Source organism: Engraulis encrasicolus, chromosome 17 (assembly GCF_034702125.1).
Source record: "Engraulis encrasicolus isolate BLACKSEA-1 chromosome 17, IST_EnEncr_1.0, whole genome shotgun sequence".
In the NCBI taxonomy this organism is placed as follows: domain Eukaryota; kingdom Metazoa; phylum Chordata; class Actinopteri; order Clupeiformes; family Engraulidae; genus Engraulis; species Engraulis encrasicolus.
In genome coordinates, this window is record NC_085873.1 from 50,970,142 (window position 1) to 50,990,141 (window position 20,000).

The following is a 20,000-nucleotide window of genomic DNA, read 5'->3' on the forward strand; positions in this document are numbered from 1 at the left end:
AAAAGTAACACATTTGGAGACGTCACACGACCTACGTTCGAAGTTGCAGCTGACTGGGGCGACCTATATTTACTTTATTGTGCTTAAATAACAGATGAAAGATTCCACTGACTAGCATTAACTTATCAATTTAGACAAATATATATTATATTACATAATTTATTCATCAGCCACGTTTCCGCGGCACCCCTGAGTGGAGACTGCGGCACCCCAGGGTGCCCCGGCACCCCTGTTGAGAAACACTGTTCTAAGTAGACAAGACAGTCGTCCGAACAATGTCTCCACAGAAGCTAAACATTCCGACTCGAGTTGCGGCCCCATTAGGCTAGTGACAATGGCCCCAAAATTTTGAGACACCCCAACCGGAGGTAGAACCAAACCTAACAATGTTTTTCCTCATCTCTAAGGTCTCCCATACATGAAATTGATTCTTAGCCAAAATGATTTTACTGCTAAGCCTAAAAAATTTACACATTTTCATAAGCACCTCCAAACCAAAACAGCTCCAAAAATGTGACCTCTCCGTATGGGAGTAATGACATAAAAACTCATGTAGAAAATGAACAGAAACTCTGAGAGCTTTGAAATTAGGTATGCTGGTCCCCAAGGGCCAGATGTATCTGGTAGAAGTGGTTGGATGTGGATATCTTGAAAAATGAAGTAGATATACACCTCTAATCACACACCTGAAATAGGCGGAAATTAGAAAAAAAATGATATCTATACAAAATGTAATCAATTACTTTGTAATTGCGTTGTCAGACAATGTCATATGCACACCTATTATAGCTTGTTGGAAAGGGAGATTGTACTGAATCTAGCAATACCAAAAATGTGTATATATTGTGAATATTGAAGATGGTATATCGCTCAATGTATGAGGTGTCCAGAATGAAAGACATCTAATGGAGCTAAAGACCCTATTTCAATGCATTTTAGTGATGAGAGGAATGCTCACAACCTCTACAACATATCATTCAATGTATGAGGTGTCCAAAAAAAACAAATAAAATGAACCAGTCCATGTAGATATACACGTTTACAGGTAAGTAATTAATACACCTTCGTGGTGCTGTAGTTTAGCATAGTGTATTTCAGTAGGCCTATAATATTACCAAATAGAGTGTCATACAACACAGCGAGGGAACTTCTATGGTATAAGGATGTTTGTTCTTCAATTTTCCTTACAATAATATAGTGTACCACCATAGATACACTGTACCATAACATTGCACTACTGTGAGGAATTGATAAGCCCAAAGCACCTATTCTAAAAGGCCATTTTCTGGTGATCTTTGACATTTCACTGTCAATCATTCACATAATTATTAGTGACAACATGGCTTACATTTGGACAGTCAGGAAAGGAGCCAGAGATAGAACTATGTACTATATTTTTTGAACACTATATTTTTCTGTCCTTCACAAAAATGAAAACAGAGAAAACAAATGCATACAAATTATAAGGATACAAGGAGAGTATTATGCTACAGTCCTTAAAACAAAACATTGAGAACAGCTTTGTTTGAATTTAAAACTACAATCATGGAAAACTTTTGGAGGGTTTGCCCTTGACATGGATTTGTTTACCTCGGCCTACTATCTGGAAGGTGCGTCAAAAGCTTAACAGCACAATTTGATACTTGGTACCAACAACAAGCCTTTCTCCTGAGATCTTAGAAGTAGTTGTTACTGCATTAGATAGCTGAGACCCATCCAATTGAATGTTAAAACAGTAAACATTGCATTACATTTTCCCGACAGTTTTATCTAAAGTTACTTACAAAACATATAATAAACGGCAACAAAGAAACAGGGTGTCGGGAAAATACAGAGCACAGGCATACTGTAAGTTCAGAGGGATGACCAAACGCTTGTGTCAGCTGGTAACTTGTCCGACTATTGGGGATTAAGTTACCTTCTATTAGAAGGCAATGCCAGACCGTTTGTGTTTCAGTATCATGAAGCAACATTAGCCTACATTTTAACAGTTCCTTCCAGTGGATAATTGCGCTAGTCCATTGCTTCCCAACCTTTTTCAACTTGGGGCCCACTCGAACTTGTCCAAAATGTTCGGGGCCCACCTCTGTCCCAATTAAGAATAAAACTCAAATAAATCAACAACAACACACCAAAATATGATTATAATTTGTAGAAAATGATTTCAAGGCCCACTTGGAATACCTTCAGGGCTCACCAGTGGGCCCTGGCCCATAGGTTGGGAATCACTGCGCTAGTCATTGAGCAAAATTGTGGCATGTCATAGAACCTGAGTTGCATATTGGGTCAGGTACTGTCTGATTTTCTGTAAAACACCACTAAGTAAATGAGGTGATGTATTCAGAAAATTATACGCAGTCATCAATAATACCACCAAGGTTTATTGCAACCGTTTCTGTGGTAACAGTGGTCAACCTTGTGTACAGATTGATATAATGGCAGATGATGATGGTGGTCCTCCATCCATGTGAACAGGTCAAGACAACTGTTTATTGTCTGCATAGCAGGGATACGAGAAGCAAGGGGAGTATAACATCACCCAGTGAGATAATATACAGTATAAATGGCAAAGAGAGGAGGGACCTGCACAGAATATCTTGACACCCCTGAGGGGATTTGAGTTGAGGACAGTTATCATGTCTACCATGACATATTAAAGGAATGCCCAGTGTTGAAGGATTTCAACTTAGAGCGGTCTGCACCTGATGCCCATGTTTAAGAGTATAGTATGGAGTGTGCTTTGACTAACTGTATTGAAGTAGAGTAGAGTAAATGCAGAGTTAGGTGGTCTGTCCCTTTTGCTCTCATAAACCTTATTCACAATAAATTGTACTTATTGAAAGCAATGCGCTAGAGAGAACATAATCTGTCATGTATGTGTAACAGAGGCTAACTAGCAGAGTTGGCGTGGAACGTTAGTAAACCTCCCTCCCAATAACCTCATCACAGTGACCGGTCCTTTAGCCCAGCGTTACCCTATGTGCCTACCATTTCCGAGCCGTTGTAGTTGACGAGGTGACAGGTTTGCGTCCCCAAAGGGGACGGACTGTGCAAGACAACCTCCGCACATATGTAATTGCTAAACCAGAGACCAAGATAGAAGAAGAGTGATGGAAATCTGACATCTCTCTATCTTCATGTGGTTCACCTGTTTCTCCCTGGTCCAGCCAAACTCTTTGTTTAGCTGCAGTACATGATGTAGCAGCTGGATTGAATTGGAGTTAAATTGAGTGGAGGCAGAGGCAGGCTTAGTGACTGTTGAAATGTAGTTCACCATCAATTCATAAGGACAATAATGTATTTGACAGTGTCATTTGTTTTAAGTCCCTTATTTTCATGAACAGGCCATATCCATACCTCTCATCCAATTTGCCAATAATGACTTGCCAAAATTATGCCCCACAGTGTTATCTGAGACCAGATGAAGGAAACCGTGAGACATCCTAGTTCTTGGTCAATACAGCCATAGGCGTTAGTCATTAGGTGTAATCTCACCAGTAGGCTTTAGATATGGCGATGCATAACTTTACTAACACTTAATGGCAGTGTCATGGCAGGAAAAGGCTGATACAGGCAGAAAGTGGGTCAGTAAAACTATGAAGCCATTCATTCGATATGTTTGCTATTCCTCATCCCTGTTTATTACAGTTTGCTACAGTCAGACACAATCACATATCAAATATACAAACACATATCGTGTCCTCTATAATCACAGCAGACCAGGTTAGAGCAGGACTAAAACCCATTAAGCGGATGACATCACCAAAGACATGTACTGAATTGGATGAGCTACTGGAAAATGTATTGAACCAGAGTGTACATCTTATAAGGCACCAACTATGGAAAACATCATGCATGTTCCCAAAATGCCACATCCAAAAAGCCCTCACTTCACACATAATGAAGAGAATGTTGCTTCCGTACATACACTCAGACCCCAGGTAGGTAAGCCATGCACTGGACCTAGTACAGTTTGCATACCAAGAGAAGATTGGAGTAGATGATGCCATCACAGACGTGCTGCACAGGACATGTAGAGTCATGGTCCTTGACTTTTCCAGCCCTTTCAACTTTTCCCTTGTCAATGTCTGTTATGAGACTGTTAGCATAAAATCTAATTCTCTGTGAATGCTTTGGAGAGATATGACTCACTGAAGTTTTAATGATCAAAAAACAAACACATATATGTTTTCATTTGTTCTGACCACAAGGCGGGCCAAATGCCCGGGCCGGATTTGGCCTGCAGGCCTTTGTCTGAAGACCAAGGCTGTAGGCTGTATTAAGGAGGGGCAGGAGGGGAAGTATAGGAGTCTTGTGGCTTTGTGCATTGGTGTAAACTCAACCACATACAACTCAACACTTCTAAGGCCAAGGAGATGGTGGTGGAATTGTTGAGGTTCTAGGTAGCTCTACAAACAGTCTCCATTGAGGGTGATGAAGTGGAGATTGTAAGAACTGTACTGTAAGTATTTTGGAATATACCAAGACAATAAATTGGACTGGTCAGCCAACACAGATGCAGTGTACAAAAGAAGTTAGAAGGTTGTGGTCCCTCAATGTCTGCAACAAACTATCAGACTGTGGAAGCCAGTGTATGTCCTTTTCTGTGCAGTGGTGTGCTGGGGAGGGGACACAATGTAGTTGGTGCTAGGGGACTTTGGCTGGTGAGAAAAGCAGATAAAAGATCTGTTAATAAACTGAAGAACACCCACTCGATAACACCATTATAGGATATTGGAAATGAAAATCACTTCACCCAAGAGCTATCCGAAGTGACCCCTCTGCATAGTGTTTATTCTATTAAGTTTACTTAAATCAGGGATGGGCAACTTTTATGATCAGGAGGGCCACATTTTTTCAACGATACCATCGGAGGGCCATATGACCACGAATCTGACTCTAACTCACAGAGTTTGAGATTCAGTTGGTTGCTCACCAATGGCCGATGAACAGGAGTGTTCTCTATCGGCCAACAGTAAAATTACAATGGATTGATTTAGTAGTGATTTAAAAAAAAAATCTGGTCTTTTTTTAAATTATGTTTTATCTATGGGCCACACAGAGTGAGGAGGCGGGCCGCATGTGGCCCCCGGGCCTCCAGTTGCCCATCCCTGACTTAAATCTATATTCTCTACCTAAAATGCAGAGTTTTCGAGTGATGTAGGCCTAAGTCTGATGAGCTAGCTGCATGGCATTAGAACTAGGTGGCATCACTGCATTTTTCCAGCTTTACAATAGCCTACAGATGTGCAAGCAATACAAGAGATTTTGATAAATATGTGTATATTTTCACCCTAATCTGATTATTCATGAAATATAATCTAGAGCACCACATACCAATTGTAAGTTTATTTGAAGTAATATACTGTTGAAGATGTTGTGAGCATTCCTCTCATCACTAAAATGCATTGAAATAGGGTCTCTATCTCCATTTAGATGTCTTTCATTCTGGACACCTCATACATTGACCGATATACCATCTTCAATATTCACAATATATATACATATTTGGTATTGCTAGATTCAGTACAATCTCCCCTTTCCAACAGGCTATAATATGTGTGCATATGACATTGTCTGACAAAGCAATTACAAAGTAAATGATTACATTCTGTATAGATATATTTTTTTCTAATTTCCGCCTATTTCAGGTGTGTGATTAGAGGCCTATATCTACTTCATTTTTCAAGATATCCACATCCAACCACGTCTACCAGATACATCTGGCCCTTGGGCACAAGCATACCTCAGAGTTTCTGTTCCTTTTCTATGTGGGTTTTTATGTCATTACTCCCATACGGAGAGGTCACATTTTTGGTGCTTTTTTGGTTTGGAGGTGCTTATGAAAATGTGTAATTTTTTTAGGCTTAGCAGTAAAATCATTTTGGCTAAGAATCAATTTCATGTATGGGAGACCTTAGAGATGAGGAAAAACATTGTTAGGTTTGGTTCTACCTCCGGTTGGGGTATCTCGAAAACTAAGGCACTTTTGGGCCAATTGTCACTAGCCTACATGCTTGCCTTTTCTTTCTTTCTTCTTCTCTTTTTAACTTCTTTTTTTAAAAGTTTTTTTGCCTTTTTTTAGGCTAGGACCTGTTAGTTGGACAGGAAATGTGTGGGCAGTGTTTCTTTTTTTTTCTTGCAAAGAAGCTTTACTTGACTTGTCAGGCAGATGAAGGTCTAAGGACCGAAAGCTTGCAAGTCAAGTAAAGCTTCTCTGCACAAAAATAGACCTGAAGTGTGCGGATTGTCTTCTTTTTATACAGACATTTCTACTGAATCCTGCACCTTCTAAACAGATGAGCGGTGGCCTATCACAACTTAAGTTATCTTTTTTTTTTTCTTAAAAACACCCCCTTAGCTCTGCCCAAGACAAGTTGCGCACCCCCAACCCAAACTTCTACACGTATACACGCACTAAAAAATGATTTAAGTGATTAATTACAATGATTATTACTTAAGACATTAATCAATGCCTTTACATGGGGGACCAAAACATCTTTCAATTTGGTTTTGATTTAGCCTAATTATGTTTGCTATCAGAATTTTGAGTCACAACCTCAACACAAACAAAATGTTGTGCACCCCCTGAAGTCTCTGGTGCTGCCCCAGGGGGTGCCCGCACCCCAAGTTAAGAACCACTGAGAGAGGGTAAGGAGGGTAAGGATGAATGAATTCAGGTCGGAAACAGACCCGTGTCCCCGGTATAATGGGACTGCGTCTTAGCTCATTGAGTCATCACGCCCGCATGCCTGCATTGAGTTGGTACTTGGGAATGTGATGCCCATGTTTCGCCTTTCAGGTTCATGGAAAAATACTAAGGACAATGAGCTAGACAAGTACAGACTTAAAAGGGACACTGTGTGACATTTTTAGTGGTTTATTTCCAGAATTCATGCTTCCCATTCACTAATGTTACCCTTTTTCATGAATACTTACCACCACCAACCAATGCTAAGTATTCATTATGACTGGGAAAATTGCACTTTTCATACATGAAAAGGGGAATCTTCTCCATGGTCCGCCATTTTGAATTTAAAAAAATAGCCATTTTTAGCTGCAAAAATGACTCTTTCGACCATACTAGAAAATATTTGTTTATTACTTAGAAAACTTTCATGTAAAGATCAAATTTGGCAATAGGCAGCCCAGTTTCAATGAGCAGCATAGTTGCAGCACCCTTTTTGAACATTTCCTGCTAGGGGTGGGCGATATGGCAAAAAAGTTGTATCACGATTTTTTAACATGAAATCACGATTTCGATTTTGTATCACGATCTTCCATCCGAAAAATAAAAACAACAAAAAACAACTTTCATATACTTGCAATTTGTAATTTGCAGTCAATAAAATGTTAACACACTGATGACACTCTCATAAAGTGTACAATTGGAATACAATAATGTAAAGAATAAAGTGAAGACAACAACACAAGTGAGAAAACGTCACTCTGATACTGATAATAAACATCCTCACTGCAAGACACTGCAGATTCGAGACGATCTTTTACTCAAAATCGCGATTCACGATTTAATATCGTCATATCGCCCACCCCTATTTCCTGCACACTGTCCCTTTAATACTTGCAACCAGGGCCCTAAATTTACTTTTTTTCACCACCAGCCAAAATGGCTGCTAGATGTTAATTGTACTATTTTCTACCAGCCAAACTGGAATTTCACCAGCATTTGGTCGGTTGGCTGGCTCCCCATCAAGTCACGCATTGCCTAGGTTGCCGGTTCGACTCCCGACCCACCAGGTTGGTGGGGGGAGTAATTATCCAGTGCTCTCCCCTATCCTCCTCCATGACTGAGGTACACTGAGCATGGTACCGTCCCGCCACACTGCTCCCTAGGGGCGCCATTGGGGGCTGCCCCCTTGCGCAGGTGAGGCATAAATGCAATTTCGTTGTGTGCAGTGAACACAGTGTGCTGTGGAGGGCTGTGTCACAATGACAATGGGAGTTGGAGTTTCCCAGGAGTGCTTTCTCTCCACTTTCACTTCAAAAGCAACTCCAGTGATTTCGTGCCAAGCAAAAATAGGCATTTTTAGCTGCATAACATACTGTACTTTGACCATACTAGTAAATATTATTTCATTATTTCGTAAATCTTCATCCAGTTCGGCAGTAGGCAGCTTAGTTTCAATGAGCAGCATAGTTGCAATACCTACTCTGGCCACCATCCTACACAGTGCACCTTTAAGCCTCAACATGTCTTACCCCCACAAAGCATTCCAACACCTTTTCCCTCTGCCCTTCAGTCCTGTCCCCCCCCCCCCCCCCCCCCCCCCCCCCCCCCCCCACACTCTCTCTCTCTGTCTCTCTCACACACACACTATCTGCCTGCCTTGGGCTGAATGTATGCAAGAGAGTTCTCTCTCTCTCGTTCTCTCTCGTTCTCTCTCTCTCTCTCGTTCTCTCTCTCTCTCTCTCTCTCTCTCTCTCTCTCTCTCTCTCTCTCTCTCTCTCTCTCTCTCTCTCTCTCTCTCTCTCTCTCTCTGCCTTGGACTGAATATATGTAAGAGTGTGCTATATATGGTTAATATATGTGTAATGATGTGTGTAATACCTGTGTGTAATGTCTTCTGTATTTATATAGTATGTAGGCTGTGTGTGCTACTTGACACCTTAATTACCCCCTGGGATCAATAAATGGTACTCTACTACTCTACTCTGTATCTCTCTCTCATACACTTTCTCTCTCTGACTTACTTTCTCTCTCTCGTTCTATCTCTTTCTCTCTCTCTCACACACACACACACACACACACACACACACACACACACACACACACACACACACACACACACACACACACACCATCTTTCACTCACTCACACACGCACGCAGTTGAGTCAACATTTCTCTTTTCTTCCAATAGCGCTTGCGGTTGGTGCTGTAGTTTTAAAGAACTAACAGCTATTATTTCATTCCCAAACAACTTGTATATAATATGCTAGCTTTGTGTGTGTGTGTGTGTGTGTGTGTGTGTGTGTGTGTGTGTGTGTGTGTGTGTGTGTGTGTGTGTGTGTGTGTGTGTGTGTGTGTGTGTGTGTGTGTGTGTGTGTGTGTGTGTGTGCGCTGTGTGTGTGTGTGTGTGTGTGGTGGGGGTTGAGCTTGCTTACCTGGAAAAACAGCATGACTCACGAGAAGAGCAAGAAAATAGATGACACATGACCGTGCCATTGGAGCAGGCAATCTACAGAACACACACACACACACACACACACACAGAGTTAAACAAAGTACACTGCCATGCCATTATACCAGCCACAGTACAGAACACACAGACGGACACACACACACACACACACACACGTGATAATCTTTTGTCATCTGACGATATTTTCCTTCATCCAACTACATTAGATTAGATTCTTTATTGTCCCATAGGGATATTTGTTTTCACATCAGACTGTTCAGTTCCACAGGTCAGATCTTGTAGTACACATCTCATTTGCTATACATATATTTTCACACATAGACACATAAACATCCTCAGACATTCACATACAATACATATACACACATCTATTCATACACATTTCTCGAAGATGACAATCTCTTTAGTCAGAAATTGAACATATGTCAAGACTACTACTAGACATTGGCGAGGAATGCGTCAGGGGCGCGCGCACTATTTTGGCAGCATGGCTAGACTGAGCGCGTGAGTTCCGTTCCGTTGCTCGTGTTTTCACCACTGAAGTCGACATGGTTGGAGTTTAAGTTACACCGCTTTCGTGATTACAGAAGTTACAGACCCACATTAATATCGCAGATACATTAACAACCAACAAAACTGTTAGTGCAACGCGGTCTGAAGTTCTGTTGACTTTAAGAGCGGTGGGCTAACTGTTGACAACTCTATGTAGACTACAGGAAATAAACAAGCAAGCAAATGACGCTGGCATAGTCTACATTTAAACACTTCAACATGACTTAATTGAACGATACAATTACACATCATGGAATATCGATGACTTAATATGGACTGGTGTTGATTGACTGGTGTTGAGGAAAGCTTTTGGAGAAGTGTGTTTTGTGATCTAGCCTACTTCACCTTCTCAGAAAGCGAGTTCAGATCCCAAGGGGCTTCATCTGTCATATATTTCCCTTTCCAGACATGCCGTGGAGTTTCTTCTTGGCATATGTTCCAAGATGCTCTCGTCGCGAAAGAGTCTAACCAGCGGTGTGGAGACACCGGAAACTGAGGTCCGTTCTCATCTCAACGTGAGCCTCGCGCACGTCTCCGAGTTTGAACACGCCTACCGCCTACCAGCGCTGAGCTTTCCCGTTCTTTTTATTAACCCCCTGAATAAATAACTCCCGGAGCGATAACATCATCAGAGAACCGCAACGCAAGTACTGCTTAACTATTTAAACAAGGTAGCCTTGTATTATTGAGTTCTTATTAATGCCGCCGAATGAGCCAATAGAGGACAGGGCACCTACTGCGTAAACAATGCGCGTCATCACCAGGAAAGTCCACCCTGGAGAAATGTGCTGCTGTGCTGTGTGTGTGTGTGTGTGTGTGTGTGTGTGCGTGTGCGTGCGCGCGTGCGTGCGCGCGTGCGTGCGTGTGTGTGTGTGTGTGTGTGTGTGTGTGTGTGTGTGTGTGTGTAGGCCAACAATGTCTTGCTCAAACCCTGAAGTAGGCTCAGTCTACTGTATGCCACAAGTAGTGTCTGTTTGGAGACTATATAGGCCTATAGGCCAGTGCTATTCAAAGTGTGGAGGATTCAAGAAGGTGCTGGGGGTGCCGCGGCAGATTGGAAGGAAAAGTAGGCCTACAGCGCTACAAAATAAATATTGGAATTGACTGAATAGCTAACATAAAACAAAGTAAACCAAAAATAAGCCAGACAATATTCCTAATAGTTAAGAACTGCATTATAGTAATCTATTGTATCTGTGAACATCATACTATTATTTTTTTGATTTTCTATACAGTGGGACACAGGAAAAATGGTGTGGCTCAGTCTTGGTGCTAATATACTGGTAGCCTATATGGGGGGTCTTGTTATGGTGAAGTTTGGGGACCCCTAATAGGCTACCGACAAGGCCTATATCGACAATATATCACATACCCCACAGTAGATAAGGGATGTCTGCCGGGCCGGATTGACATTGCCCGGGCCCCTAGGCTACATGTTGTTTTGGGGCCCCATGAAAGGGAAATTTTCCAGGAAAATTACATAGACAATGTCATAACCACGAGCTAAGAATTGAGGGCAACTTCTCTACCAACTGTACTNAACACAATAGANACATTTTTCAATGTTGCATCGGGTCAAAATTCTGTATTTTTTTTCACCTCTGGCCCATCAGTGGCCCCCTGGCAGGTGGGGGCCCCTAGGCTGCAGCCATAACCTGTGCATTAATCTGGCCCTGGATGCCTGCATATATCTACAATAGACCGGAGAGGTCATGTCGTTCCCCATAGACAAGAGAAGGGCTGTATTTGTCAAGAGATGTCATATCCTCCATAGGCTGGAGTAAGACACTGGACACACAAGCTGTCTCTGAGCACAGCAGCCACTTTGGAGAAGATGTATTTAGATCTAATATAGAGTAGAGTAGAGTAGAGTATCATTTATTAATATAAGGTGTCAGGTAGCATACACACATAAATACATACATAAATAGAATACATTACATTACAGTCAAGTCAAGTCAAGTCCGTTTTATTGTCAATTTCTTTACATGCACTGGTCATACAAAGAATTGAAATTGCGTTTCTTACTTTCCCATGCAGACAGACATAGACTCTAGACTCTAGGTGTGGACATAGACAATTAGACATAGACAGTATACTTTACACAATAGTATACAGTATACACAATGAGACATAGACAGTATACTTTAGTTTACACAATAGTATACAGTATACACAATTAGATAAGACATTACACACATCATTCCACACACATGTAACAGCTCACTCTTACATACATTCAGCCCAAGATAGATCTCACTTCCTCTCTCCCTCTCACTCTCTCACACACCCACACCCACACCCGCAAACGCACCCACACACACACACACATCTGCGGTTGGTGATAAGTTTATCACATGTGCCCCAGCTAATTTAAGTGGCACAGGGCAGCCAAAGTGTCCAACTAAAGTGTGAATGAATGTCAGAAGTCACTCACTGTACACATAGTCCAAGAGAAACAAGCATGGTCAAGTATCCAAGATGGATGCACACACACACACACACGCACACACACACACACACACACACACACACACACACACACACACACACACACACACACACACACACACACACACACACACACACACACACACACACACACACACACACACACACAGACTTGAGCATGCAAACTATGTTTGTCCTGTATGGCTGTATTGGAGAATAAGTCAGTGCAGTAAAGTACAACATAGCACAGAGTGTAGATTCCTAGTATAGAGCAGTAAAGTACAGCACAGAGTGTAGATTCCTAGTATAGAGCAGAAAAGTACAGCATAGCACAGAGTGTAGATCCCTAGTATAGAGCAGAAAAGTACAGCATAGCACAGAGTGTAGATTCCTAGTATAGAGCAGAAAAGTACAGCATAGCACAGAGTGTATTCCTAGTATAGAGCAGAAAAGTACACCATAGCACAGAGTGTAGATTCCTAGTATAGACATAGCACAGAGTGTAGATTCCTAGTATAGACATAGCACAGAGTGTAGATTCCTAGTATAGACATAGCACAGAGTGTAGATTCCTAGTATAGACATAGCACAGAGTGTAGATCCCTAGTATAGACATAGCACAGAGTGTAGATCCCTAGTATAGACATAGCACAGAGTGTAGATCCCTAGTATAGACATAGCACAGAGTGTAGATCCCTAGTATAGACATAGCACAGAGTGTAGATTCCTAGTATAGAGCAGAAAAGTACACCATAGCACAGAGTGTAGATTCCTAGTATAGAGCAGAAAAGTACACCATAGCACAGAGTGTAGATTCCTAGTATAGAGCAGAAAAGTTCCTGATTGTCGGGGTGGTGTACAGGGATGTACACTAGAGGATGACATTTTTCAGGAATTCCCGTGGGTCCTGCGGGATTCCCGCGGGTCCTGCGGGATTCCCGCGGGATGGGAGTCAAAATTTTGAAGATGAACGGGAGCGGGCAGGAGCGGGAATAAAGATGAATGGGAGCGGGCAGGAGCGGGAATAAAGATGAATGGGAGCGGGCAGGAGCGGGAATAAAAATGAAGCAGAGCGGGAATGGGATTGATTTTGAGTGGGAGTGGGCAGGATTGGGAGACATTCTTTTCAGGACGGGACGGGATGGGATTTGTTTCTTTTACTCCACTCCGGGACGGGACGGGATGGGATTTTTTTTCTGGGACCGGGATGGGACGGGAGTGAAAATCCACTCCCGTGTCATGCTCTATTGTACACCCTGAGTTGTAGTTGGTGTAGGCTACTGCACAGCATGGGGTGGGGAGCCTCTGTCTTGAGGGCCGTTTGCGGCCCTTGAGGTCGTTTTATCCGGCCCCCAATATGATTTGAACGTTATTCAGCTTCACATGAAATATGAGATATTTTGTAAAGGAATCTTTGAAAATGCATTTGCAATACAAATACCCAGAGAAGTGGTGTTTGCTTACAGTAAAAGGTGTCTGCCTTCAATATAGGCCTAAAGTGAAAGGGAAAATCCTGGTTTGTGTTCATAGTACGGCCCTTGGAGGACTTTTACGGTGCTCGGATGAATTTGAAGTGGCCCTTCGAATGAAAAGGTTCCCCACCCCTGGTGTACAGGGTGAACAACACCGGGGAGAGCACCGCTCCTTGTGGAGCTCCGGTGCTACTGACCACAGTCTCTTATGCGAGGTCCCCCAGTCTGACAAACTGGGGCCGTTCTGTGAGATAGATAGATAGATAGATAGATAGATAGATAGATAGATAGATAGATAGATAGATAGATAGATAGATAGATAGATAGATAGATAGATAGATAGATAGATAGATAGATAGATAGATAGATAGATACACCAGGGGTCCTCAACCTTTCTGGGTCTGAGGGCTACCAAGGGCTACTCGATGGCTACCAAGGGCTACCCGAGGGCTAGTGAGAGCTACCCTTGGGTTACTTGTTTGTTCAAAATCCTCTACTGATGTCTTTCCAAAATCACACTACGATTGAATGATAATTTGTTTATAGGTTATAAAGAAACAATGTCATATTAAAATTAAGAAAAAACATGAACTGTGACTAAAATATTGTTGTTGATAATGCTTTTTAACATCCTTGGTGGGCACCTCAGAAGCTCCTGGAGGACTACCTGGCGCCCCCGGCACAACGTTGGTGACGCCTGCTGTACACTCTCCGCCCTAAACCTCTCTCCCATCCTGGGTCAACAGCACCACTGTGACAGAGGTGTTTCCGGCCGCACAGTTCGTCCCCCTCGGTGCGCGAACCTGCCACCTCGTCAACTAGATCGGTTCGGCAATGGGAGTCACAGTACGAGACTGCGCTGAGCTAAAGGGCCGCTCCGACAGCCGGACGCTACCGCACTGTATTGAGGCTTCAGGAGGGAGGCTTAGGGCTCCGACAAAAGTGCTGCGCACTGCTCCGCAAAAGTTCGATTCCATTGTTTTCAATAGAACCCCGCACACTGGTGCCGATGTCCGCGGACATTCGCTGATGTCGGATAGCAATTAGAGACAAGTTCTATTTTATCGGCGCCGCCCATTGACTTTTAATGCTATGTTCGTGTGAAATTGGGTTTGGGGGTCCGAATTATGTCGGAAGTGAAAGTGCGCCGCAGTGCTGTCGGAGCCAATGTGCGGCCGGCCTCAGGCCTACTAACGTTCCACGACGAACTCTGCTAGTTGGCCTCCATTACACATGTCTGTATATCATCTTGACTTGACAACTGCCTCCCAGTCCCAGACAGTGTTGCTAGATTGGGCTGTTTCCCACCCAATTGGACTACTTAGGATGGCCAAATGCGGGTAAAAATGGCATTTAGCAGAAAAACCCGGATTTTGTGCTTTTTTGAGCATTTTTTGGGCTGGAAATCATCAGCCTCATCTGGAAACCCTGGTCCCAGATAGCATGTTGCTGCAGAATGCAGCTGCTCAACTTGTAACTGCACTAGGAAACATGACCACAATATCTCCTCACTCCTGTCCTCTCCTCTCTGCTCTGACTCTACATCTATTTTAGAATCCGGTTCAAAATACTCCCTTCTTGACATGGTCAGACCCCTTACTACATTTCAGATATGCTGCGGCACCACTCTGCACGGTTACATGAAGCTATTCAGACATGACGCTATTCAGACATTGATGTCTATTGTCTGAATACCGGCACGTTTCACAACGAAATCTGCCATTTCTGTGGGGTTTTTTTCAGTTTAGGGAGAGTGCAGTGTGCATGCAGTTGAGTTCATCCACTATTACTCACTCAATGTTAAATGTTCAGCTGCTATTTAATACTTCATCACTTTACTGTATTGGTTCATCGCTGTTACTTGTCCTGTCTTGCTAGCCTGATAAACCAAAAAACCTAAATGTGAGACCGGAGTAATTTTGTCTGGCCCCGATGAACGTTACCTTGGACGATTGCTGATGAGAACAACCTGTTGTTTTTTCAAACCGTGCCGGCGCTCTGACCAATCGGCGATCTTTGCCGTTGATGTGCTTTCCCAACGGTGTTGCAAGCTTTGTCGTCACTCCCTCAAAACCCCGCCTGCTTTGATTCAAAACAAATCAGCACAGTGTTCAAAACGTTCTCAGATCCGAGGCCAGACCCACTCGCAGCTGAAAAATGTCGGCGCTCAGCGGGTGGCGCTGGTTTACCAGGCTACTGTCTTGCACTATAATATCAGTCTGTCAATGTCAGTCTTGTGTATGTCTATGTCCTGGCATGGTAGAGAGAGAGAAATGTAATTTCAATTTCCTTGTAAGGAAATTTACTATAATTGAAACAAAATTTCAATTTCCATATGATCTGTGCATCAGGCCATACAAGGAAACCGACCATAACTGACTGAAACGTAATTTCAGTTTCCTTGTATGATCTGTGCATCAGGCCATACAAGGAAGCTGACAATAATTGACTTGACTTCACTTGACTTGACTTGACTTGACTTGAATTTCTGCCTTGCAGTTAACAGGTTTTATGTATCTTATTTGTCAATCTTAAATGGTTTAGGCCCTGTCTCCTTTTACTATGTGTAGGGTCTCTGATGTCAGTGGTTTAGGCCCTGACTTCTTTTGCTACGTGTAGGGTCACTCAGAGGCAATTCTACTGTAGTGTCAGTGGGGGCCCCAAGCAACAACCCAAAAGAATGAACATTCGAAACAAATTGCCACTATTATAGTTTGATGTTCAGCTGTTTTCCCCCATCTAGTGTGCTGGGGGCCCCAAGCGGCTGCCTGCCTTGCCTGGTGACAAGATGCGCCTCTGGGGTCACTGCTGTGACTGTTTTAGGCCCTGTCTTCTTTTACTATGTGCAGTGTTGCCAGATGTGTCTGTTCAAATCCCACCCAAAAGCTTCTCAAAAAACGCCAAAATGTGCTAAATTCCGCCCAAATTCAACAAATTACATTGACTTCTATGGGTCCAAAACGGCTGGAAAAAACGCCAAATGGCCAATTTTTACTCGCAGACGCTCATCCCAAGTAGCCCAATTGGCTGGGCACCCGCCCAATCTNGCAACACTGACTATGTGTAGGATCACTGGTGTCAGTGTTTCGCCAGCCCAGTTGTCTTCATCAGTTGGAATGCTTGCTACCCTTATGCTGCTAAAATCCTTTACTATGCTGATAAAATGCTTTTTTCCATTATTTTTTTAGTAAGACTCTACACAACACTTTGGTCAGTTTTGCACTTTTTAAAAATTTGCTTCATATAAAGAAATGCACTTACCAATCTGTAATCGACGCTTAAAGGTGGGGTTGCAGGTTAACCATTTTGAGAAAATGTACCATTATGACATCACGTAGGGGGTTCCGCAGGCTCATAGGAGTCTATGTAGAACCTTAGAATCCTGGGGGAGTTCCCCCAACGTGATGTCAGACCTGCAACCCCACCTCAGGGTGTATACTCTATGTGTTGGCACTCTGCTGTGTGGTACAGTGGAAACGTAAACGTTTATAACCCTTTTCAGTCACAACAGTCTTATTACACAACACACAACAGCCTTTGCTACATGTGATCATTTTGAGTGTAAATGTGAAGATTTTTCTCAATGTCAGAGTTATGTTTATATCAGAGTTATGTTTATTCAAACATAATTTGGGGAAAAAATGAAAAAAAAGACCTGTGAAATTGCCAAACGCCATTTTAATCATTTCTATTTTTTACACACAAGCTGTAACATTACTGATGGAAGAGTTTCACAGATTACGTACAAAGTAATTTAAACAAGTAGATTTAAAATCCCTGTTACACATATATACACACACAACAAATAACAAACACACATATCTAGTACACACACACTCTCACACAATCACACAAACAGCTTCTCGGACAATATCAGTATTGTCGTCATAATCATCAGTGCACTCAACAGGTGTGTGTGTGTGTCTGCGTGTGTGTGTGTGTGTGTGTGTGTGTGTGTGTGTGTGTGTGTGTGTGTGTGTGTGTGTGTGTGTGTGTGTGTGTGTGTCCTAGCAGAGTGATCTGATCTCGGTCTTGTGTGTGTGCGTGTGTGTGTGTGTGTGAGTTTCGTGTGTGTGTATGTGTGTGTGTGTGTCCTAGCAGAGTGAGCTGATCTCGGTATTGTGTGTGTGCGTGTGTGCGCGTGTGTGTGTGTCCTAGCAGAGGGAGCTGATCTCCGTCTTGCTGCAGCCCCACTTGCAGCAGGCGTTGGACAGGCCCACCACCTGGCCCCGCCCCTTCCTGTCCGGGTTGCGCAGGGCATCAAGGATGTCATTGGTCATCTGGGAGCGCGAGGGGCGGGACTCTGGCACGTCATTGGTCATCTGGGAGCGCGAGAGGCGGGCAAACATGCCGCCCTGCTGCCTCCACCAATCCGGTGCCAGCAGCAGCTCCTCGGGAACCGCCCCCTCTGTCTCCTGGGCCAATGGGGTGGAGGCAGGGGCGTTGGTGTCGGCCAACCAGAGATCAGCGTGCTCGTCATCGCCCACCAGGCCCAGAGGATCCTCCAGGAGATCTGGAAACACACACTTTATTGTTAGGGTGTGTGTGTGTGTGTGTGTGTGTGTGTGTGTGTGTGTGTGTGTGTGTGCGTGTGTGTGTATACACGCGCGCGCCTGTGAGCATGCCAATGTCAGAGAGTATGTATGTGTGCACACGTGTGCAGGAGGAGGACAAGGCGAAGAATTTACTGTGTGTGTGTGTGTGTGTGTGTGTGCTTGTGTGTGTGTGTGTGTGTGTGTGTGTGTGTGTGTGTGTGTGTGTGTGTGTGTGTGTGTGTGTGTGTGTGTGTGTGTGCAAAATGCATGCTAGCTATAGCAGAGTTCCAGGGTAAAAGGTAAGTAGTAAACCTCCATCTCGAATCATACAGATGGAGTAGCGCTGAGTTATCTAGCCTGATTAGCATCGACTTTCAAATCTCTTCCAGACTTGGTCTGACCTAGCCTGGGGTCCGTTTCTCGATTCTTGTTGTTGCTAACCGCCTTAAGACCGTCTTACCCTTCCCTTGGATTCAGCGGTGAGCTTCGCTGTCGAGAGAGAGTTGAGTTGCTCTTACGAAGGACGTTGCTACCGTCATTAGCAAAGACGCTTTCGAGATACGGACCCCTGGTCCTGACCATCCCATAATACTACCATTTCCATTTCGTATTCGTGGTCTGGACTTTGTTTGATCTGACGCGATTGCAGGAAGCAGGAAGGGCATTTTCGGAAAAATCAGGATTTAACTTATAAGTTGTTGAACAAACATGTCTAATGTCTATCTATGGCCATGTAGGAGCGTTTAACAGACATGTCTGACAGAACATCCTACCGCAGGATAAAATTACAATGTAGGACCGTTTGTCAGAACACCGATGAAAATCCTACCGGTCAACATCGCTCCACAGAGGACAGGTACCAGACGTACAGTAGTGCCTTGGCTAGGTCTGACCTACAGTAGAACAATTAACGGTAACGATGGAGTAGCGCTGAGTTATCTAGCCTGATTAGCATCGACTTTCAAATCTCTTCCAGACTTGGTCTGACCTACAGTAGAACAATTAACGTTTCTCAAACGGCCCGCCTCCCTTGGTTTGCCACTGGTCGAGGCTAGAGAAGGCTGTGCCGAAGTTAAAACCAAACAATATAACGTCTCTGCTTACACCCCACCTCACTGCTTTGAATAGGCCTCTACCCAGGGCCCTTGGAGCTGCTCAAAGTTGATTGGTTCTCACCAAAGTGGGTGGAGTTCCCCAGCCATCCGGAGCTCAGAAAGCACTTGCATTGCTCTTTTCCTGACTAGTTTTGCAGCGCTGAAGTTATTTCTTAACGCTGATGTGCTAGCGCTGAGCTATCAGCCTCCTAGTGACGCAACACCTTCTGTGTTGCTTCTAGTCGGGCCAAGAGCAATGCAGATATCTTTTCTGATCTCCAGAAAAATCGGGAACTCCACCCACTTTGTCTGACACCAGTCAACCAGTAGCAAATCTAGGGAGGCGGGTCAACCATGCCGTTTGGGAAAACGTTAATTGTTATGCTCTTGGTCAGACCAAGTCTGGAAGAGATTTGAAAGTCGATGATAATCAGGCTAGTAGTGCTGCTGATCTATAGGCCTGCACCTTCAGCTGAGTGGTGTCACACCTGCGCTGCCTAAAGGCCAATTTATACTTATTGTCGCTGACGGTTGCAGACAGGGGGGCAGGATTTGGCTGGTTAGCTTCGCCGATTAGCAAGTCACCATTTTCGCATTTCCGACATCCACTTCTCTCAATGATGATTGGTGGGTACGCAAGTTTGTTGATGGGCGCTTTACAGGTCTGTGGTTGGGCACCTCCATGCATCCAATGCCCGTCTTCCATATAGCTTTCTGGTCGACCGTAAGTCAG

General features: G+C 43.6%; 1 protein-coding gene and 1 long non-coding RNA gene across 2 annotated transcripts in view; both read right to left on the reverse strand.

The window, feature by feature from the left end:
• LOC134467550 (uncharacterized) overlaps window positions 1-10,343 on the reverse strand; it is a 12,170-nt gene extending 1,827 nt beyond the window's left edge. Inside the window, exons 1-2 of the long non-coding RNA XR_010038622.1 lie at window positions 10,061-10,343; window positions 9,126-9,199 (exon numbers count right to left, since the gene is read on the reverse strand). This is a non-coding gene — a long non-coding RNA (uncharacterized LOC134467550). The remainder of the gene's footprint in view (window positions 1-9,125; window positions 9,200-10,060) is intronic.
• A 7,411-nt stretch (window positions 10,344-17,754) lies between these two features.
• LOC134467551 (relaxin-3-like) overlaps window positions 17,755-20,000 on the reverse strand; it is a 4,044-nt gene continuing 1,798 nt past the window's right edge. Inside the window, exon 2 of the mRNA XM_063221404.1 lies at window positions 17,755-18,151. Within this exon, the coding sequence (XP_063077474.1) occupies window positions 17,793-18,151 (359 nt within the window). The 3' untranslated portion in view covers window positions 17,755-17,792. The remainder of the gene's footprint in view (window positions 18,152-20,000) is intronic.